Source organism: Myotis brandtii, unplaced genomic scaffold (assembly GCF_000412655.1).
Source record: "Myotis brandtii unplaced genomic scaffold, ASM41265v1 scaffold882, whole genome shotgun sequence".
Taxonomy (NCBI): Eukaryota; Metazoa; Chordata; class Mammalia; order Chiroptera; family Vespertilionidae; genus Myotis; species Myotis brandtii.
Genome location: NW_005371607.1, coordinates 524,843 through 548,595, shown reverse-complemented (window position 1 = coordinate 548,595; position 23,753 = coordinate 524,843). Strand labels below are relative to the sequence as shown.

General features: G+C 44.5%; 2 protein-coding genes across 5 annotated transcripts in view; one reads left to right on the top strand and one right to left on the bottom strand.

Moving 5' to 3' along the window:
- The first annotated feature begins 8,406 nt into the window (after nt 1–8,406).
- Nucleotides 8,407–17,567, top strand: CD160 (CD160 molecule). Of its 2 annotated transcripts, XM_005884958.2 has the most exons (4): nt 8,407–8,990; nt 9,641–9,967; nt 13,369–13,521; nt 15,677–17,567. In XM_005884958.2, the coding sequence occupies exons 1-4, from the start codon at nt 8,663–8,665 to the stop codon at nt 15,682–15,684; spliced, it is 816 nt and encodes a 271-aa protein (XP_005885020.2). In that variant the 5' UTR covers nt 8,407–8,662; the 3' UTR covers nt 15,685–17,567. The 2 variants fall into 2 exon arrangements, with proteins under 2 accessions (XP_005885020.2, XP_014387826.1); XM_014532340.1 differs by lacking the exon at nt 15,677–17,567 and having other exon boundaries at nt 13,369–14,510.
- Nucleotides 17,568–17,675: 108 nt separating this feature from the next.
- The window catches only part of RNF115 (ring finger protein 115), an 81,013-nt gene continuing 74,935 nt past the window's right edge, over nt 17,676–23,753 (bottom strand). For all 3 annotated transcript variants that reach the window (XM_014532341.1, XM_014532343.1, XM_014532342.1), the window contains 2 exons: nt 22,574–22,689; nt 17,676–21,944 (listed from right to left, as the gene is read on the bottom strand). In XM_014532341.1, coding sequence (XP_014387827.1) covers nt 21,813–21,944; nt 22,574–22,689 — 248 coding nt within the window. In that variant the 3' untranslated portion in view covers nt 17,676–21,812. The remainder of the gene's footprint in view (nt 21,945–22,573; nt 22,690–23,753) is intronic.

The window sequence follows — 23,753 nt, the reverse complement described above, 5'->3', positions numbered from 1 at the left end:
ATAATTAAAGCATAGTGATTAATCACAAAAACAATATGTAATTATATATGTTTCCCGATGGTCTTAGGCGACCCCTGTGAAAGGGTCGTTCGACCCCAAAGGGGTCGAGACCCACAGGTTGGTGACCCACAGGTTGAGAACCGCTGTACTAAAGGAAAGTTACTAGCATTGATCAACTCTCCACTTGACTCCTCAAAGCCTGGGACAAGCCACTGGGCTCCATGGCCTGGGAGCTGGCCTTGCGAGGCACCCCTGAGGGAGATACACACCCCAGATGTGTGCTCTGGGGGTGATGCAAGCAAGGGGGGTTCAGGCCGCTGGCATGTTTTTGGCCAAGTAAAGCTGGGAATTCCAGGGTGAAAGTAATGGTGTAGATAGTTCTCCCCAAGGCTCAGAGTCACGCACGTTAGCGGGGAGACCTTTGACCTGGTGGGAATCAGGAGACCTCAGTTTCCCTAGTTGCAAAGTGAGGAAGCTGTCAGCAGAGCTTCTGACCTGGGGGCCATGGATTTATTCATGGGATTTGTGAATTTGGGGAAAACAGTCATCTTTATGTTCACTAGTCTCTACTCGAAAGCATGTCCTTCCATTATGATATAGGCCAGTGGTCGGCAAACTCATTAGTCAACAGAGCCAAATATCAACAGTACAACAATTGAAATTTCTTTTGAGAGCCACATTTTTTAAACTTAAACTATATAGGTAGGTACATTGTTATTAACTTAATTAGGGTACTGCTAAGGCTTAGGAAGAGCCACACTCAAGAGGCCAAATAGCAGCATGTGGCTCACGAACCGCAGTTTGCCGACCACTGATATAGGCAACAAGCCTCAGCAGAATTGGCCGTCAGTAGAAATCGCAGTCAAATCTCATTACAGCTGCGACAGGCTCCTCAGATGTCGTCACGTCATCACTCTGAAGTGTCCCCTCTGGGGCTGAGGGTCTAAAGGAGCACGCGCCCTCCTCCATCGCACATTCTTCCAGCTCCGTTATCCTCTGCGTTTCATTTTATTCATTTTAAATGTTATTCTGAGAACAGGATCCACGGACGTCACCAGACAACCTACAGGGTCCATGGCACATTGAGGTCAGGGTGGGGCCTGCTCTGGGTGCTGAGAGAGCAGACGAGGCTCGGGGCCTCGGGACCCTAAGGGTGACTGACAAACGGTTCTACTCTAAGGAGTCGGGGTTGTGACACAAAATGGAGGCCCCATCTCGGGTCCCGGGCACCTTCCATTTTGTGGGAGATGTGCAGACAGGTGGCCGTGGAGCCCCAGGGGCTGGGGCTGGGCTGGGAGCCTCCCCCTCGCAGTCCTGTCTCACCGGCTCCCGGAACCTCTGCACAGCTCTAGGCGCCATTTCATTGTCACACCATTCGCGTGGATGGGAGGCTGAGCGAGGTCCGTAACGCTGGATTTGATTCCAGGCCTCCAGGTGCCCCCCAATTTAAAGGTCGGGGCGAGGAGACAACCGGGGCAGCCAGCCTAGCCTGGGAGGGCAGAAGGGGGGTGTCAGCCTAATGTGCACCCCCATTCTTGCCCGCTGAGGGGTTTGCCGCGTGTCTTAAGAGGGAGGGGAGGCCAGAAAGTCCCCAGGCTCCCTCCCCCAGTTCTTGGGGCCACGGAGGGCGAGTTGCAACTGTAATAAGGCTTCTCTCCAGGGCCCATCAACCCATCAGACCTGATCTTGCACTCCCCACGCCCCCACACTAGTTTAGGTTTTTCCAAGCTAGCCGCGCAAGGCCGACCCGAGCGCATCCCCCACCCCCACTCTCACCTCCCCAAACCCCGGAGGCTCAAGGGATCACATTTTGCAAATTTGGGGCTGATGAACTGTGGGGAGGGTCATCTCCGCTTCAATTGGAAGGCGGCGCCCTCTAGCGGTCAGAGTGCAGAACCAGCAGTGCCTGGTCCGCCGGGCACCAAGGTCACAGATTCCAGGAGCATCCTTTGCCCACGGTCCTCGCCGGCCTCCGGCCCCGCTAAGCGGCCCAGGACAGACTTACAAGCTCAGCTCCAGCCAGGCCGCAGGCACCCCGAAGCACCCCTGCGTCAGCGCCCGAGGGCGGGCAGCCTGTGTGCCGCCCCCCTTTGGGAAGCAGTCCCTGCCCCAGCCTCTCCCACCCCGTTGCACTAGTCCCTCGGGAAGGAGCCTAGAGAAGGGACTTGACCTCCTCACAGCTCACAGCAGCTCACAGCTAGCCAGTGCGGAGCCCATCCCCACCTTACCTCACCCCTGTATTCATGGGCACCGGCCCCCAGCGCCCACAAACATCTGCCAAGGCCTAACTCCGTGGCCATATCGCAGCCTTTGAAGACCCCTCATTCAGAATTTCTCCTGCCGGCTCCTTGGAATACTCACGGCCTAATTATCATCACAGTCCTCGTGCTGTGACCCTACCTGAATGGCTTGGATTGGCATGAGAAGGGGGACTAAGGAAATTAAACTCTCAGAGACCTGCCTAACTTGGGAGCTGGAATCCTAGCTGTGACTTCAAGCTGGTCACACTGCGTGTAAGCCTCCGTGGGATTAGTACAATAGCGTTTTGCTAAACTTGTAATGTTTGCCTCAAGAGTCAGCAGGATGTTCTGGTGGAGACATGGTGCAGCATTAAGTGCGACCACAGGGAGGGGGGCCAGAGGTCAAGGTGAGGGCAGAAGCATTGGGGACCAGACCACTGGGCTGCTGCTAGGATTTATTAGGATTGTGACAAATTTCTAGGTAAATATAGAGAAAATTAGCAATTGTCTCCATTTATATTTTCTTTTATGTTCCTTAATAGCACTTTATATTGTTTATCCTATAGGTCCCATATAGCAATCTTGTTACATTTTAAACCCATTTTAAATTCTTGGGCATTTTATGGGTATTTTATTGTTGTTGCTATAATGCGTGGGATTTTTCCTTCTATCATATTTTCTATCAATTGTATGTAGGAAAAATGATTTTATGTATTCATTTCATAAGTGAATACCTTATGAAATTTTATTTTTGCTATGTTTTACATTATTTTATGTAAGTTGTACTTAATTAATAATCCATACTATGGATATGCCATAATTCACTCAACCATTCTCTAACCAATGGGTCTTCACCTTTTTCTAATTTTTGGTATTATAATCACTGCTGCAGTGAATATCCTCATACCTATACTTCAGCACACTCCTGCTTTTACTTCTGTAACATGGAGTCAAAGGTACAGGGTACACTTTCATTCAGAGTAAATGTGTCTATTTCCTCATACCTTTACTAGAACTGCGTTTATCAATCTTTTTTATTTTTGTTCATCTACTGGATGGTAATCCTGAAATTCTGAACTCTGAATTTTAAACAATTTGACCAGTAAGACTGAACAACTTTTCACTGCATTTCCTTTTTTGTGTACTGTCTATTCATATAGTCTACCTTTCATTTCTAATATTCTTAATTCGCTTGGGTTTTCCAGGTGTAAGTTATATCATATATAAGTAATAGTAATTTTGCCTCAAGAGTTCCAACATTTATCTCCCTCCCTTTACCCTCTTGTCTAAATGCAATGACTAACATTTCCAGAGCACTGTGAAATAACAGAGGTAGTTGGAAGCATCTTTACCTGGCTCCTTGTATTAATAGAAATGACCTTATATTTTATCATTAAATGATGCTAGAATTTTGAGATATCTACTTCTCTATTATGTTGACTAATGTTCACACATTACCATTTCACTTGGGATTTTAGTGGGGATGAATATAAAATTTGATCAGAATACTGACTTTTTTTGCTAATAACTAGGTTAATTACATGATATCAGTACCACTTCCTTTTACTTGAATTTGCATGGACAAGAACTTAGCCACATAGGAACCCCTCATTATAAAGGAGGCTGGGAAATGTCTCTGGCAGGCAGGCAGGTTCTCTGCTAAAACACAGTGGAGGTGGGCAGGAGGGTTTCTTAAAAAGGGAGGCAGAGGGGAAATGGACATGGGGGGGAGGGGGGGTTCCAGTCTATCCCTGGCTAACAATTCCATTAGCCATCTCTTCAATTTGTTAAAAGCAAAGAAATTGAAACCACTTGATTCACGAATGGATTTTTTACCTTCAATTCGGCCTGATAATTCAAATCATCCCTGGGGCTCCCTGGAGGTCTTTACACCCCATGACAATGTCCCAGAGAAGAGCCAGCATTTCAGTTCTGTCCTTTTTGTTAATCCCACAGACACATTTTAAATTTTAACCTCAGATTAGTTTGACTAGGTTTTTTTTCTTAAAACTTTCATTTTAAAAATATGTAGTATATAAAACACATACCGAAAGTCCCTTTGGTCCCTACACTCCCCACACCATTCTCAAGGTGAATATCTTACATTTTGACATTTCCAAATGTGTTGTGTGTGTAGACAGACAGGAAGATAAGTAGGTACAGATGTATATACATACACACACGTATATATTCTGTATTCAATTTTTAATTATCAAAGTATTACAAGCTCATCTTAGCAAGTCAAATAACTTAAAATGGTCTAATGAAAATTAATAGGTTTTCATACTTCCCTCACAACACACCTTTGAGGATAAAAATATAAACAATTTGCTATGTACCGTTATACTCTTATCCTCTGTGATCTGTAAATATACAGGATGGGGCAAAAGTAGGCTTACAGTTGTTCATATGGAAAATAATACAATAATTAATAAGTAACAACAATAAACTGTTTTGTGTACTCAGGACTGTAAACCTACTTTTGCCCTACCCTATATACAACTGTCAAGGAGGAAATTTCATCCTCTACCCTTCACGGTTCTTCTGGCTGGTGGTCTAATAACCAAATGAACACAAGACAGATTAGCAGGGGAAAAACAAATTAAAGTTTAGTGATAGGCTCGACTCCTGTATACGTGGAATAGGCCCAGGAACACAGTAACTCCCCCAAGTGGTGGAAGCCAGCACCTTTAATACCACCGTCAGCTGAAGACAGAAGATGATGTTGGGTTAGAGTCCGATATGGAAAAGCACAGTAAACAAGGTTTAGATTGTTTGCAAATTTAAGTGCAAGCCTTCTCCACAGACAGTGAAGGGAGGCCTGGCACAGTGAGGGAGACGCCTTTACAAATGGAGATCTCCCTTAGAAATAGAAATGCCCTTTGCCAGACGGCAACTTCTACTTGGTTTTCAGAGCTTCTTCCAGGTTTGCCCTTTCTTAAACTTAACCAGCCTAAAATCATCAATGTTCCAAAGGGACGTATTTTGGGGTGGCAACCATTCTAAATCTACAAAAAGTGATTAAACATTTTAAAATAAAATATTATCAAGTCTATACATTATTTTCTAAGAATTAAAATATAAATCTACTAACATTTGTCAGGCATGTATACAAACACAATAAATGTAAAGAAATAGGCATGCACACACAAGTGTATATGACAACGTATCTCAAGTGAATGACGAAAATAAGTTTTACTCAAATAAAGGTACTGGAATCACTGGTGGTTAGCTTGAAAAAATTTACATTAGGTCTGTACCTCATACTTTCCACCAAAATAAATCCCATAAAGACCAAAAGTGTTAACGTAAGATATGAAGAAATAAGAGGACTGGAAGAAACCATGGGAGAGGATTTTCAATTTGGGGAGAGAAGGCCTGTACAGCAAGTCACAAAACCTGAAAGCCATCAAAGTAAAAGAACAGAGTGATAAGTTTAATGATAAGAAAAAAAAAATTTTTTTTCCCCGCAAAACAAAACCACCATAGAAAAAACAAATGACAAACTAGAAAAGTATTTCTCCCTCCCATCACGAAGGACTAATTTTTGAATCTATAAGCACTCCTGCAAATCAATCTATGGACACCCGCAGGACCCACTTTCCGGGCTGCTGGTGGGGAGGCATTGCAATGCAACCCCCGGAGGACAACATGGCAGCATCACTCAACACAGCAAATGCACATGCCCTCGGGCAAGCAATGCCACTTCCAGAGATTCATCATTTGCAAAGTGATGGATGTGCATGGTTACTCACTGCAGTAGGGTTTGTAAGAGATTGGAAATAACCAAAATGCTCACTAACAAGAATCTATATCAATAAATTTGCATATTTAAGAATACTGTGCAGCAATTTTCACATGCTGATATGGAATGGTCTCCAGAAAATATTGGCAAGCGAAAAGAGCAAACTGTAGGACAGAGTGTATTGTATGCCATCATTCTTCCTTGTTGGTTTTTTAAACGGGGGACATCGGGAACTGTTTACATATGCACAGGATATCTCTAGATGGAGCCACAGAGTCAGGCAACTGGATGGCTGTGGGGAAGGGTCACTGGGGCGTGCGAGCTGCAAGGAAACTTTTAACTGCATACCCGTCTCTGAAACTTGAACCCTGTGAATGTAATTATCTAGTCAAAAAGTTATACACTATAAAAGTATTTAAATATATTTTTAAAACATCTACAGAGGATTTTTTTAAATAAAAATGTATTTTTTTTATATATACATAGCTCTGAAATGTCTTTTTTGACATAATGGTATATTATGGACACCCATCCTTTCAGGTCCATAAAAAAAATAGAACTCATCTATACTAATAAAAGGGTAATATGCTAATTAGACCAGACATCTTCAGGACGACCGTCCGGACATCCTTCTGGACAAAGCCACTGTGGCGGGGCCGAGGCAGAGGCAGTTAGGGGTGATCAGACTGGCAGGGGAGAGCAGTTAGGAGGATCAGGCCAGCAGGGGAGAGCAGTTAGGGGGACCAGGCGGGCAGGGGAGAGCAGTTAAGGCGATCAGGCCAGCAGCAGAGAGTAGTTAGGGGGATCAGGCTGGCAGGGGAGAGCAGTTAGGGCGATCAGGCAGGCAGGCAGGTGAGCGGTTAGGAGCCAGTGGTCCCAGTTTGCGAGAGGGATGTCCGACTGCTGGGCCTAAACTGGCAGTCGGACATTCCCCGAGGGGTCCCGGATTGGAGAGGGTGCAGGCTGGGCTGAGGGACACCCCCTCCCCATGCACGAATTTCAAGCCTCTAGTTTTTAAATAATATTCTACTATATGGATGAGTCAAAATGTATTCAGTCATTTCGCTACTGATGAAAATTCAGGTATTTTCTTGGTCTTGGTTTTTTGTTCAGTTTGGGTTTGTCTTGATATGGCGATAAAATTTTCTTAGCTAGGATTAGAAGACATAAACATAAAAGGTAAAACAATAAAAATATTGGAAGAGCCCTGGCCGGTGTGGCTCAGATGCTTGAGCCAAAAGTTTATGGTTCAATTCCCCTTCAGGGCACATGCCCAGGTTGTGGGCTGTCCGTGTGTGTGTGTGTGTGTGTGTGTGTGTGTGTGTGTGTAAGAACAGCCGATTGATGTTTCTTTTTCTCTATCCCTCTCCCTTCAAAAATCAATATTTTAAAATATTTTATATATGTAAATATATATGAAGAAAATTATAATCTGAGCCTGAGGGAAACTAACACCAAAAACATAAATGATTTTTTTTTTAAAAAGACACAAATGTAAATTTTTCCTATGAAATAAAAAGTCAAGAGACAACACATTGTGAGGAAATATTTGTTTAAAAAAATGGTCAACTGATGAACCAGGAGTTATGGTTCAGGTCATGGCACATGCCCAGGTTGTGGGCTCAACCCTCAGTGTGGGGCATGTAGGAGGCAGCCAATCAATAATTCTCTCATAATTGGTGTTTCTCTCTCTCCCTCTCCTTCTCCCTTCCTCTCTGAAATCAATAAAAATATATTAAAAATTAAATTAAATTTTAAAATGGCAGACAGGTTAATATCCCTAAAACAGAGAAAATTTCTAAAAGTTGAGTTTAGCCCTAACCGGTTTGGCTCAGTGGATAGAGCGTCAGCCTGCGGACTGAAGGGTCCCAGGTGATGTTTCTCTCTCATTGATGTTTCTAACTCTCTATCCCTCTCCCTTCCTCTCTGTAAAAAATCAATAAAATATATATTTTTTAAAAAGTTGAGTTTAAAAAATGCTAATCCTATGAACAAGCAATTAATACAGAAGCAAATATCAATGACTGTTGTATGTGTGTACCCACCACGTCCCGCGTGGTTTAGGGTTCAGGATCTGGAAGAGGAGCCGCACACAAATGAAGGAGAAGAGACAAGAGATAATTTGGAAATATTGGGGGGGGCCAGGTGCGTAAGTCCAACTCAAGGGGAAGGACCTCCACTGGTGCCCAGGCGTTGCCAGCCTTTTATTCAGCTTTGGTTAAACATAAAGCCCTTAGTCAGGCAGGTAATAGCAGTAGCAGACAGGCTATCATAAAGGTCAGTAAATACTAGAAGGATTTACTCTGAGACTATTTGATCAGGAAATAGCTTGAGCTCCCATTGTCAGGACTAGACAATCGGTGCATAACTCAGGCCCTGCCGTGGTTACAAGGGTCACCAGCCTTCTGGGATCCTTGTTTGCACTTCTCTGCTAGTGAAGACAATGGGTGGCGTCCTGCAAATGACCAATAAACATCTGATGAGATCTTCACCCTCACCAGTCATGGGAATGCCAAATAAAACCTAGTTTTTCATCCCTCACATTGGCAAAATGTAAAAGATATAACATCCAGTGCTGGCCAGCACATAAAGAAATGTAGATTTTCAAATATTGTTGTTGAACATCTGAATCTCAACTACTTTTTAGAGAGGAATTTGATAATATATAGACATTTTAATGTTCATATTCTTTGACCCAGAAATCCAATTTAACTTAAAAAAATCTGAAAATACAGCTTTTCGTGTCTCTCTCCTCCACCACCCCTCCACCTCCCTCAGAGTCGCGCCGACAGAAGCCAGGGCCTCAACCAGGGAGTGGCTGTGGAGCTGCCGCGGCCTCGTCAGGGCTCCCTCTGTGCTTCCAGGAGAGCGAGGCCAAGGACATCAGCAGAGCCACCTGCTTCGAGTTCCTGAGCTGCTGACAACCTGCAGGACGCCGATGGCCTCTGGCAGAGGCTGCTGGGCCCTGGCCACTCTGCTGGCAATTGTGGACATCGAGCTTGGCGGTGAGGACAGCCCATCCCCAAGCCCCAGAGCAGAGCAGCCACCAGGGAGAATCCTGGGCTCCTGAGGGGGATGGACCCCATGTTTTTTCCCTAGTGAGGAAGAAGGGACCCGCTCTTCTTGATGCTAATGCAAGGGTGGCAGGCGTAGTTTCCTTTTCTTTGTTAGAACCCTGTCGTGCACCCATCAGACATCGCGTCTGTGCTGTGTGTTGCAAGGAGCCTGGTAAACGGGCCCTCCCTCCGAAATTCCTACAGGCTCATAAACTCTAAATTCATGAAATCCAGGTACCACATTTGCCAACTCCGAAAACCCATTTAACCACTCTGTGCTTCGTATTTGTTCATCTGTAAAATGGGAAAAAACACCGCCTCTAGGGCTATATCAAGGATGAGGTACATTAACAAAGCACTTTAAGTTAAAGGCCTATAGGTTCCAGGTGGACAGTAAAAATCAAACGCAAACCATTCAATAAATGAGGAGCTGGGATTGCAGGTCTCCATCAGACATGGGTGTAACTCATGGACAACTCCTCTAAGAGGGTGGCATTTAATGTCCTGGGGCAGCCCCCCTCTCTGCCTCAACATTTAGAAATAAAGTGAATTTCATTTGCCATGTACTCCCACGGCTAATTCTTCCCTTCCCATTTTAGGATGCATGCGCCTCCTCAGCTCAGCTTCCCAGGAAGGAAAGCGACTAAGCTTAATCTGTACCTTGAGGCATACGAACGAAGAGGCTGAGGGGGCCATCGTGTTTCTGTGCAAGGACAGGCCTTCGGACTGTTCCCCTGAGACCAGCTTGAAGCACCTGAGGCTGAGACGCTCGCCTGAGATGGATGGTGCCAGTGAGAGATCATCTCAGTTGGAGGTCACCCTAACCGAAGCCACACCATTGGCCAGTGGGACCTACCAGTGTTGTGCCAAAAGCCAGGCGCCAGAAATCCTCCTTCAAGGTCATTTTCTCTCCGTTTCAGTCACAGGTGAGCTCCTAACATCCCTAATACCACAGGCGGGACCCCCGCAGAGTCAACAGCTGGGGACAGTAGGTATTTCGGGTCCTGACCAGGCAGCCTCCTTGAGGAAGTCCTTCCCGTTACAATCCTTTTCCCTCTCCCCCACTGACCAATGCCGCTTTCCTAAGAAGGTAATCTTACTTTGTCTTCAATTTCAAGAAAGCTTACCGAGGTAGCCATCCCATTTTTATTGACACTGACTGAGTCCCGAGTAGGTAAAAGCACTTGTCCGATGCCCCTCACTGACCAGGGCCAGTAAATGCAGACGGAGGTCTACAATGGGAGGTCTAACAACGGAGCTCTCTGTGTTTCTAAACACAGGCACTGAGCCTTCAGGCTGGGACAGAGATTTGAGATAAAATGGATGGTTGTCTTAAAGACCATTTAGTTGTAAGAAACAGAAACCCATTCAAGCTGCAATAGATTAGAGGGCGGTGTCGATGGGGAGACAATAAAGCAAGAAGTATAGCCGGCCTGCATGAGATCATTTCCAGAAACCAGAAAGCCAGCAGAAGCCGAGTCCCTGCCTCTATCTCACTGGGGCAGCAAAGCCTTGCATCCCTACAGATCGCCTCCACTCTGCTCCCTGCTGTTACTACTTTGGCACAGGTTGAATAGGACCACTCCAGCCTCAGCTGTACCTACAGCTTCCTCATCTGCCCAGCAGAGCGACTCCGTCCCTACATGCCCAAAGGGGCAAGCCTTCCAGAGAGAAAATTCTATTCTGCCTAGAATTCTGTGCCCAACCAAGCCACCAATTAAACGTGAGGAAGGAATAGACGCCGTCACACAAGCAATGACTCAAAACTTGTCTCCTATGTGATCGTTATTAAGAAGCTACCAGAGAATGTGCTTCAGGAGAACTAGAAAGTGAACGGTAGAGTGGGTAAAACGGGATCCCGGAAACAAGGAACCTAACAGAAACGAGGATAAGGAAATTCTAGAAGAAAAGGGCCCAAAAAGAACAATTAGTCCCGCAGAGAGCAAGGGAAAGAGGGCTCCAGAAGAAAACTTTATAGGACAGAAATAGAATTGATAGATCAGCTCTCAGGAGGCCTGTGACAGGTTGAAATCCTCATCTTCAATAAAAGTCAATAGGTAATATCTAAACTTTATCATCAAAAAGTGGTAACATGAGCATATTCTTTAGAAATATGGTGAAACATGTCAAAGAATTGAGAGTGATGGTCTCTGGGGAATAGGCCTGAGGAGGATAACAGGGCACTGCTATTATTCTTTATGAACTTTCAAAGAATTACTTAACTTTAAGAAAACTAGGTATAAATCACACACACACCCCCAAAATAGAAACCTGGCCCAGAGCCTTTTAACAAATGTTTTCATCCTCTCCTGTGGCTAGCAGTCAATCCAAATCTTCTACTTCAGTCTCGGTTGAGTTGTATTTCCCTTCCTTGCTTCCCGGTATGTCTTCCTTAGCCCGCGCTACAGCACTCAGCACGTCCATTCTCCTTGATCAACTCCCGTCTCCATTGACTTCTGTGGCTGTGCTCCCCTGGTTTTTTCTACCTTTCTGACGTCTGTGCTCTCCTTCAATGCTTGTATTTCCTCCTCTCAAACAAGGGAATTCCTTCCCCAAGACTCCTCATTCCCCCTCCATCTTTTCACTTTCTCTCCCCCAAGTTCTCATCCACCCTCTTGATTTAAACCTGTCCCTCCCTGCAGCTGACCCACAAATCAACTTCTCCAGCTCTCAACTCTTCCCTAAGTTTCAGTTAAACATTTCCACCAACAACTGGATTCCAGCTCCTGAATGCCCTACCATCTCCTCAGACTCAAACCCGTTCTCCTGAGACTGTACTTCTGTCCACACTTTAGTCTAAACCTTGGTCCCTCCTTTTTCCCTTCCCCCATCCAGTTACTAAGTACTACTGGTTCTTTCCCACATTCATTCCTTTCTTTTCGGTGTTCTCAGGTCATCATCTCACTTAAAACATCCCAATAGCCTCTAACTGGTGAGCCCCTTGAGATCCAACTGTCTTACTCATCTTTATTTCCCACAGCAACTGCAGGGCCTGGCACTGAGCTGTTGCCTAATAAATGGCCCATCAACTCTAAAATATGGTCTCTGCCTCCAATCCACACTGCCACCCGCCATCTAAAATGCTAATCCTATATAATAAAAGCCTAATATGCTAATGTCCGGTTGTCTGGTCGGCTGTTCAACCAATCAAAACGTAATATGCTAATGATATGCTAAGGCCACTCAACCGCTTGCTATGATGTGCACTGACCACCATGGGGCAGACACTCAACATAGGAGCTGCCCCCTGGTGGTCAGTGAGCTCCCACAGGGGGAGTGCCGCTCAGCCAGAAGCCAGGCTCTCGGCTGGCGAGCGCAGCGGTGGTGGGGGAAGCCTCTCCCGCCTACACGCAGTCCGACATCCCCTGAGGGCTCCCAGACTGCGAGAGGGCACAGGCCAGGCTGAGGGACTCCCCATCCCGCCTGAATTTTGTGTACTGGACCTCTAGTTTGTACATGATGCACCACCATCCGGTTTTAATGGCTTTTATTGTCTATGATACAAAACCTAAGTTACTTTAACCTGACACTACTATTTAGTACTGTTCCAGTTAACTTCACTCACTAGTGGAACCTCCTTTCATTCATTGAACAAGTAAGTATTGAACATCCCAGGCACAAGCCTTAGAGAACAGAATGAGGGTACAACAAAGTCATTGTTCCTTGTAACCTAGCATCCATGTTCTAATACAGAAGTACCACAGTCGGCACATGTGGATACTCACCAAGTATGGAAATAAGGTTCCTTTTGGAAGATGAATGAGGCCAGACAGGTAACAGTATCAATAAACAATGTCTACCATTGAGTGCTTACTGTGCCGGGCACTGTGCTAAGTGATACTTCATTTAATCTTCATGATCTTTTGAGAAAGCTACTATTTTTGTCATGTGACAACTCGGGCTCACAGGGAATTTGTGTAAATTCACTCAGCTAGCAGTGAGTGGGGGATAAAAATCCAGATCTATCCCAAAGCCCAGATTTTAACTTAAGCTGAACTGCTTAACCCACCACCCACAGATGGCTTTTAGATGAGACCAAGTCCAAGGTGACTAAGCTATTTTAACTGTCTCTCTGGCATGAGTTTAAAGTTCCTTCAAGGCAGGCTTATTTGCATTCCCAGTGTGACAAACAGTGGATTCCATACTTATTCATTGCTGCTAAAATACATCATCATCATCATCACCCACAAATGTTTTTTAAAAAACTTATCTGGGCAATGAATTATGCTGATACTTGGAGACCGCAAAAGTAGTTCTGAGGTGATGCAAAAGGACGTTCTGATGATTTCTGAAACCATTCCCTGAACCCGATTCTCTTTTGAACCAGAGACAGGGAACTACACAGTGACGGGAGGGAAACTAACAGGACAGCAGGAGTCCAGCCATGGTAACGGCCCTCTCCACAGTAAAGGCCCTCTCAGTCCAAGCGCCCTGCAAGAGGTCTTGGTGATGCTGGCCACCAGCCTGATGGTCCTTCAAGGTATGTTCAGATGAAGCTTAAACACCTATGTTATGGAAAGGAAGACGAGTGGGGAAGGGAAACATCGAACCAATGAGGGCAAAACTGATCCAAAGGGACTAACTAGGGAAAGACAGGTGAATCAGACTCTCCTTTGGGTAGGTCAGACTTGTTAGGAAAGGCCTGTGGGAGAGGCCATTAAATACAGCTGCCTGTACTCAGTAAGGAACAGAGGACTACACGCTGAGGCCATTATGTGAAAATGAACAAGGGAAGAGACAGACTTGGTCCGGAGGTGAGGTTTGAACAGTGCAGCTCCTCAGCAAAGGCTGATGCCAGACCGAGTATATTCAGCACTTCTGGCTCAGCCCCTGCGCACCCTTTATCAAGAGGAATCAGGTTTTCCCTAATAGACTGGAACTTGCAATGCTTTGCCATTACGTTTTTGCATAAATCAGATGCAGGGTTTTGTCTGTCCTTGGCATTCTATTCCATCTTTATTTAGGCATTCCTCAAACCAATCAATATCCACCACTTGGTTGTCACCAGAATGTAAGCTCTCTACATGCTGGGACTTTGTCTTGCACATGTAGGCTCTTAGTAAATGTGTTTGAAGAATCTGCATGATGGGCTAGGCTTTACACGATGATTCTAACCTCCTACCACCCTTTGAGGCAAAGATTCCTGATTACTCACCAGGAAAATGGGTACAAAGAGGTGAAATGTTGCCCCAGTTCACAGGAATGAATACAGGTGCTTCTCACTAACACCCTGTGCCCTCAGGAATTATCTACTTCAATCTCAACTCCTTCACCTCCCTCCCCGTTCTGAGACTGCCTCCTCACATTTCTAGAAACAGGACCTAACACTCCCTTAGTCCAACTCTTTACCTACAAACCATCAAAAGAAAAAATGACTTTACCTGTGATGCTTGGCGAGGACCTGCCAAATGTAAGCCTAGGCCAGTTTTCAAGAAGAAACTGGTGAAAATCAAATTAAGCAGTCTGAACCTGTAGACATATTCTTTACTAGAGGCCCAGTGCACGAAATTCATGCAAGAGTAGGCCCTCACAGCCCCGGCTGCCTCGTGCCCGTGCCCCCGCCCCCCTGCCCACTGGTCATTCCGGAAGGTCGTTCCACCATCCAGTCTAATTAGCATATTAGCTCTTTTTTTTTTTAATATATTTTATTGATTTTTTTACAGAGAGGAAGGGAGAGAGAGATAGAGAGTTAGAGACATCGATGAGAGAGAAACATCGATCAGCTGCCTCCTGCACATCTCCTACTGGGGATGTGCCCGCAACCCAGGTACATGCCCTTGACCGGAATCGAACCTGGGACCTTTCAGTCCGCAGGCCGATGCTCTATCCACTGAGCCAAACCGGTTTCGGCAAGCTCTTTATTATATAGGTTTAAACCTAAATTCTCTCAGGTGATTAGGTTACTGTTAGTAAAATAAATTTTACTCCTTCATACAGAATAAATGCCCTAAAAAAAGTGGAGGAAATAAGTCTAGCCATTCAATCTACTACACTTACTACCCGAGTCCCAAATTATGCCAGAGTAAAAAATCTCTAAGCTCGTTTCCCTTCTCCTGTCAGATGAAGAGAATGAAGTTTTGATAGTTCATTCCTTTTCTTTATTCTCCCTCCAACAAGACTTCCCAGAATTATTAAAGAGGCAGCATTCAGTAGGAAAACAGTACGTGTTTCCTCAGGTCTAGGGGAATCATATGGATCAAGTTAGCATGTTTACACATGACAACAAGGATGAGGGCGTTTCCTAGGTCTGTACCTTCTTCAGCTCATGACTAACTTCACGGAGTACCCTTGTCCTATCACCATGCCAACCATTCAGTACCCTCCATGGAAAACCTACCTTGAACTTTGAGTGGCATCTACTTCTTCTTCGATTGTCCTACCTTCCAGCACGGAGAGACTGGTGGTTAGCCCCCTTCCCACCTCCACCAGAATGTGAGATTTGTAAAGATACAACTGCAACCTCAGTAATAAGACACAGCACACAGCATGCATCCCATTTTCCCTTTCTGTTCCCTCTCAAGCCTGGAGCGCCTATCACACACACAGGAAGCCTAGCGGGGATGAATTTACATGAGGTATTTTGTTGCTATTCTAAGTCATGTGGCAGTAATAAACTTTCCTTTTTCTTTCTACAGCTCTGTAAGAGCTTCCTGCCAGAAGAAATCTTTTTAAAAATCACAGCAAGATAAATATGTTTACCTTGGAATCTTTCACATTACAACATGGGCACAGGGGAACGTGCCAAGAACCTGGGGAATATAAAATGGGACAAATGAGTGGATCCCTTGACCTCCCCTACTTACTTCCAGGGCGAACCTGCCTTCTTCACAACTCAGTCACAGTGAGGGAGAGAGCAGCTCTCACAGTGGCTGGGGCAGTGCCCACTCAGACACGGGATAAGTCCATGTGTTTGTGTCCCCAGAAGAACTTTTCCTCGGTGCCCCCCCCCCCGCGCCCCCAAACACAGTAAAAGAAGCAAGTCAAACCAAGTGAGAACACCAATTTTGGGGGGAGAAATTGTTATTTACCACTGAAGGAAAGAAAGAAGAAATAAGCAAAAGAGAGGTAGGAGAGGAAAGAGACCCAGACCCAGTGTCTCAACTCTGCATGAACATAGAGAAAATGAAGAGAGCACCTGGTGTAGACAGCAATCCACACCGCACTGATGGACGAAGATTTGTGCAGACCAGATGCGCCACGGATCACAACTGTCTACCTTCAGCGAAGTACTTACCAACATCTTCGGTCATTTCTCTTTTTATAAAAATGCCCAAAGCAGTATTTGCATCTTTTCTCCTAAATTCACAAACCCTCTTTCTCTTTAAACAGATGACCTCTTGTCATAGTTAAGCAAGGAGGTGGGAGGCGGGGGGAGGGGGGGAAGGATATGCCTGACAGGAAGAACTACATGAATAGAGAGGTACGAACACAATTTCACTGGAACTAAATAGCCAACTATCGAAAGGAAACACCTTACCTGATTTTGGATTTTGTTTTATAAGGTAAAAAAACTAGGCATGGAGTCCAAAGACCTGCTCTGCAACATACCAGCTGTGTGTATTTGGGCAAGTGAAGTTCTGAAATGTATCTTTCAAATAAGTCAATACTGTGTTTCAACTGGATGAGGATTCTGGTGTGACTAATAAAGACAAATTGATTTAAAAATATTACTGAAATCTTAGTAGCTTTTTGTGATGTATTTATTCGCTAAGATACTGAAGATACAACTCTCATCTCATTGGGAAGGAATCTAGTACCGTTTGGACCTTAAAAAATAGTACATCTTATTAGAAAATGTGAAGAACCACAAGCCTGCATCCCGTAATTCACAGATAGAAGTATCCTAGCTGAGAGAGGAAAGGCAACATGTGGACTCCACTTCGTGGACCCCTTCTAAGTGTAATCAGCAAGACGAAGTTCTCATGTATAAGATCGTAGAGTTGGATGCATGTAATTCCATTGTCTGGCAGGTATGAGATGAAAACCTCAATGTCCTTTGGATAAGAGAAGGGCTCTACTTTGGCCCTGAGAAACCTCTCCAGCGGTACACAATGCACTCTACCCGTTCTAGTTTAAACCCCTGAGTGGCCTGTGGGGCCCAGCCGGAGTGCTGAGACTCAGACATTACTACAAGCTACCATTTCCTCCCACAGGACAGCCACCTGGAATTTTTAACCCATCAAGCCTTCCCCCCAACTCCCTGCACCAGAACTCATGCGAGATTCATTTTGGAAACTTGCAGTAAGAGAACTCTGTCCTGCCGGTCCCCCTAACTCCCAAATCTCCGCTGGTTTATTCTTGTAAACAGCACTCTGGTCTTCCCACCTCTCCATCAGCGGTCAAACAGGGTTTCCCTCTAGCATCATCTGTTACCACCCTCCTCCTTTTCCTCCTAAAACCTGTTGTCTTCACAGATGTCAGTGGCCTGCCTAGAGCAGCTCTAACAACCAACTCTGAAGTGCCCTTCACCTCCAAAACCCCAGACGCTGCTGTTATTGTTTATAACAGACACAGATTCATTCCCCCGTCAGACTGATATATTTAATTAGTTCCTTGAGAAAGCAGCACCTAGACACCAGGGAGAAAGAAACTGAAGCACGCAAGTCATGAGAGAAAGTCAATTGGCAACAATAATTTATCAAGAAAAAATTTTAAAAACAAATTATATTTGAGTTCAACTTAATATCATACAGAAGCAATGGATGATAAACACCCTTTTCTCAAAAGTCCTTTATTCTTAAACTCATCAATGACCACACTTTTACTTCTACTGAATCCCTTCACCACACCATGTAACAGGGCGCTTGCCAGGCCAACAGTGTCCCAACACAGAACGGCAGAAACACAGGAGCCAAGGTGCGCAGTGAGAGCAACCGGCTGTGAGGCTCAGGCCTCTGCCGGGCCCCCGCTCACTGCACCTCAGTGCCCATCAAGCGCATCCTTTCCTCTACAGTGAAATGTGCATGTATATGTGTGTGTGTCTCTGTGAATATATACATATATACATACACACACATATATTTGAATACAAAGACATAAACAAATACTTTTCCTCCTAATAACCACTTAATCAAAGTGATACCTGTTGGAGGGGAAATGTTCCCCAAAAACCTTCTAAGTTGAGAGCTAATTATTGGACCAAAGAGTACTACTCAAGGAAATATCTGACAAGTACTTGGCTCAATTGTTATGCAGTAAATGTTGACAACTACAATTTATAATAAGCTAAGGAAGCTATTTGATTTATAGCCATTTCCATATCCTCCACCTAGAATAATCCTTTTTTTCTTAGAAACTAATACTTTCAGGAAAGAATTGAGCTATACCAATAGGGACAAAATGTCATTCTGGATTCTGCAAGTTTCTCAACTCTTCAGAGAACTGACAATAGGAACTTTGAAGGAAAATTAATGCTTGTACCAGGATTATTCCTTCTCCCTGCTCCAAACTCATTAGCTTAGAAACTTTCAAGATGTCGAAGCGATACCAGCTAAAAGTACCACTCTGCCCTTCCCACCCTACTGCCCAGTTCTGCCCAGTCAGAATGAACCCAGAGGAACATGACTTACACTAACCCATCTGGAAACTACCTGAGAAGCAATCATCCCTTAGAGGCCAGAAAGGAGTGCCCTATATAACCTCTCAATGTTCAAGTCTACCAATTTCTAGGATGTCTCTGACTTACATGGTAGTTTTCTTCCCTCCTATTTCAGATCATAACGGACAAGAGGAAGATAAAGACATTCGTGAATAAAAAAAACAATCTGTTTAGCTCTGCAGGGACTCATATTACATTTAATATGAATGTAAAAGCCTCAAGTCTAAGGGCTCAAGATCTGAAATTGCAACCGTTTTCTCTTCTCTTTGACAATCAGAGAAAGCTGTCGTCGTTTGAGTCCTATTATGCTCCAGGTTCCCGAGTCTGTAAGCCTTCCAGTTACAAAGGAAAGAAACACCTGAGAAGTCTGGGTTATGTAGCCCTCTGCCTTCAGCACTGCCTCCTATTTAAGAGCAAGGCATTCCTAGAAACAAACTCTGCATGTCTCACCCCAGACATGCTGTGGTGTTAGACCAATGAATCTGCAATGTTTCTCCCTAGAATGGGAGGTATCTCAGATTTCCAGGTGGATTTAAATTGAAGAGAAAAAATAACTATTATGCACACAGCAAACTGGCCCTCTTCCCACGAATGTTTCTTCTACCGTTTAACCCTAGTACTAAGGTCTCTAAACAAGACAGATATTTCCATAATTTGGCAAAATTTAAGTGGGATAAGGATCATTCGACTGTGTGCAACATTTCTATTTTTCTTTCTTGTGATGGTTAATTTGTGTCAACCTAACTCAGCCATGAGATGTCAAGATACCTGGACAGACATTATTTCTGAGTGTGTCTATGAGGGTATTTTTTATAAGACTAATACCTGAATCAGTAACTGAATAAAGCAGATTTCCCTCCCTAATATGGGGGAGCCTCATCCGATCAGCTGAGAGCCTGAACAGAACAAAAAGGCTGATAGTCCTACTAGGAGGAGCTCCTCCTGCCTCGCTGCCTGAGTTGGTTCATCAGCCCTGTCCTGCCTTTGAACTCAAAGTAAAACATCGGCTCTTCTCGGGTTTCCAATCATCTGGCTTTTCAACTAGAACGTACTCCATCAACTCACCTATGCTCAGGTGTTTGGAATCAAATTAGAATGCCACAGTTGTCTCGCAGAAAAATTGTGAAAGCCTGGAAAGATCTTGGAACCTCTTAGCCTCCATATCACATGAGCAAATTCATTATAAATCTATACATGTATACACACAAGCACACACATATCCTATTAGTTCTGCTGCTTTATAAAACCCAAATATATTGCTTAACCTAAATTAACCTGAAGTCTGAGATGCCTCCTATTTTAGGAAGAAGCACTTCAGATACATAAAGTGGGAGGAGTCTGGGGACAGCAAAAAGTGAAGAAATTTTCAGATAATTTAGACTGTTACTAGCTATTCTGTGTACTGAGAAAGTAAATCCCTATTCCAGCACTTTGTTTCCATCCGTCTAGGAAGCTACTGAGATCCTTTCTAGTTCTCTGGTTTTAAGTAAAAATGCAAACGCCTGTCCTGGCATCTCCAGACACTTAACAGGCAGACAGTTTCCAGGCTGTCACAATTTTTCTGAGACAGTTGAATAGTGGCCATTAAATATTCATAATATACCTCACACTCCCTCCAGCTTCTCACCTGCCCTCAAAAGCAATGTTTATTTGGAGGCTAGATTTCAATAGGCTTAGTTAATAGCTCACATTCTCCAAAGAAACAAACTCTACAGAGATATGACATGAGAGGCATATAAAAAACATCTTTTATTTCCTCTTGGCCCAACCTGAATCAGACCTTATAGACACACCTTTTACGGGCAGGCTATTAATTCAGCAGGCCACTTTTCTATCTCTCTTCCCTCCCCTATCATCTACCACTAGAGATATCATCTATATCTCTAATCCCCTTCCCTAACCCCCCAAATCAGAGTATAGCGCATGATAGTCAACAAAAACTAAGACAGGAGCCAACAAAGAGACTCTCTTAGAGGCCTTCTTGTTCTGATCATTCCAAACTATGACCAGACTAACAGGGCCTCTCTGTAACCCTTTTGGGTGTACCAACAGTACCCATCATTTCCCTTTGAGGCTTTGAGATTCTGAAGACATTTCTAATCTTTTTTAAATGCACCAAGCAGCATATGCATGTAGATGGGACACTGTTAGGCTAAAAAAAAGTAAGGCCTACCTCTCCTAGACCAGGCTGTTTTGAACATGATCACAATAATCAGTCTGATTCCAAGAATATCCAGAACCAAGCAAACAAAGGTTTCAGAGATGATCAAAGGGCTTAAAAAAATTAAAATAAGGCAATGTAAAAATCGCAATTCCTAAATACCAATGAATTACTAAAAACAGTGAACAGAAGCAGCAATGAAGGCATTCTATTTCTGTGAGGGAAATTATTTTAAAGTCCCCAGGACAAAAGACATAAACAGTGAGATGGGGATCATTAAAAAATGTCAGAACCAAAGATTTCAAACATGTGTCCTTTTTTGCCTGTATGCTGCTCCACTTTCGAAAAAAGAAGCCAGAATTAGATTCCTACCAACAGAAGACCCCTAAGTCACGTTGGCTGGTTTCTGCAGAAACTGCATCTTTTGAAGTAGTCTTTAAAAACTAAATGAGAAAACCAGAGTATAATGATAAGCCACTTTCTCCTTCCCAATGTAATTTTTCTTTGATTTGCTGTCTGAGGGTTCAAAGTCATTAGTCTTAGATTTCTGAATTAATCTGACCTTAATTCATAACTAATGTGGCCAAGAGTATATGCTTTTGTATCAGTAGGACTTTTGGGCTCTGGTTCCACTGTATTTACCATAAAATACACTAATGATAGGATGGAGGCTGGACAAGGGGGTGAAAACATCTATTAAAGGGCAACCTGGCAGATAGCAGGACCCTAGCTAGACTTTAAGGAACTAATTCTATTCTGGCAGGGGGAACCCACATAATTAAGTTTCACACTTATAAAATTATCACTCTGAATTCAGCAATGAGGCATTTGGTTTTAGATACAATTCCATCTATAGATGCTAACTTTAAATTTAAAGAAAACACTCTGCATTAATATTATGGGTTGGGGTTTCTTACACGATTCCTAACTCCACCGACTATTTTGTTTTGATACAATTCACAGCTATGGTAAGAAGACTACCACAGCCCTGGCTCAGACGTGGTCTTTAGATTCAGAAAGTCCATCGGTCATGTAGCTGGTTGTCACTGCTAAATCTGTTGCTTGCAGAGGCCTCAGAGTTGTGGGTTTGCCAAGTAGAGTCCTCACCATTTAAGCTCTTCCTACATATAGGACATGTATCGTGCTGAAACAGAAAGATATCAATCCATGTAAACAGCTTGACCTGAGAAGTTGTAGGTATTAAACTCTTAGGAAATCCTGAGAGTTGGCTGGTAGAAAAACAAAGTGCACACTGGGCTCCGAGGTGTTAACACCAGGACATCCCCCAAACAGAACTTTAAACGCAGAGAGAGCTTGTAACAATAGCTAACACATACCACCAAATAGAACTAACCAGAATCAGTGACCTGAGATGATCTAGAGCAGGGGCCAGGAAACTTTCTCTGTAAAGGGACAGGTAGTAAATATTTTAGGCTTTGCAGGCTAAATACCACCTGTGTCGCAACTACTCAGTGATGTCACATGAAAGTAGCCAGAGACAATTTGTAAACAAATAAGCATAGCTGTGTTCCAATGAGACTTCACTTACAAAATCAGATGATGGGCCACAGTGACCTGTCGGCTATAGGTTTGCTAACCCCTAGTTATAGCCAAACAGTAATTTAAGAAACAGTAATGGTGTTACTAAGAGTTAGCCGGGGACTAAAATCTAATCTTCATGAACAATTAACTACACCCTAACGCTGAAGCATTCCCCTGACAAGATGTGACTGGCATAGATGCCTGTCACAGATAAGAGTTGTCTGTACTCACCAGTTCCAACCACGGCACAATACAACTGCTGTGAAAGAAGTGGTTGCAGGGTAACTGCCGGACTTCCTCTGCAGCTGTGTAATCTTCTTTGCATACTGGACACTCTAAACCCATATCTGTTGGAGGAGGAAATGCCTTTTATTTCTTTTTTTTTAATTTTAATTTTTTTTTTTTTGCTAAAAGCATTACAAAGGGTATTACATATGTGTCCTTTTTTTTTCCCCCGCCCTTGACAATCCCCTGCCCTCCCTTACCCCCAGTGTCTTATGTCCATTAGTTATGCTTATATAGGAAATGCCTTTTAAAGTAAACAACCAACAAGAAGGAAGAAAATACTAGCCCGATTTCTTTAACAACCAAAGGAATGCATAAAGAAAAGACACAAAGGGCATCCAAGGTGGAGGCAGATAGGAAGCATGAGCTTTATTTCAAAACTAGAGGCCCGGTGCACAAAAATTTGTGCACTTGGGGGGGGGGGAGTCCCTCAGCCTGGCCTGTGCCCATTCACAGTCCAGGACCCCTTGGGGGATTGTCCACCTGTCGCCTTAGGCCCACTCCCTGGGGGATCGGGCCTAAGCTTGCAGTCAGACATCCTTCTGGCAGCCAGGGAGCCCTCGGGGGATGTCTGACTGAAGGCTTAGGCCCCCAAGGGATCGGGCCTAAAACGTTAGTTGGACATTCTTAGTGCTGCCACGGAGGTGGGAGAGGCTCCTACCACCACCTCTGCGCTGGCCAGCCACGAGCCAGCTTCTGGCTGAGTGGCACTTCCCATATGGAAGTGCACTGACCACCAGGGGACAGCTCCTGCATTGAGTGTCTGCCACCTGGTGGCCAATGTGCATCATAGCAACCGGTCATTCTGCCATTCAGTCAATGTGCATATTAGCCTTTTATTATTATACTAGAGGCCCGGTGCACAAAAATTTGTGCACTCAGGGGGGAGGGGGTTCCCCCAGCCCGGCCTGTGCCCTCTCGCAGTCTGGGACCCCTCGGGAATAACGACCTGCTGGCTTAGGCCTGCTCCCGGGTGGCAGAGGGCACGCCCAATCCCTAGGTGCAGCCCCTGGTCAGGCTCAGAGCAGGGCCGCCGCCCCGTCAAGCACAGAGCAGGGCGGATCGGGAGGTTGCGATGCCACCCTCAGTCACGCTCAGGGTAGGGCCGATTGGGGGGTTGGGGCAC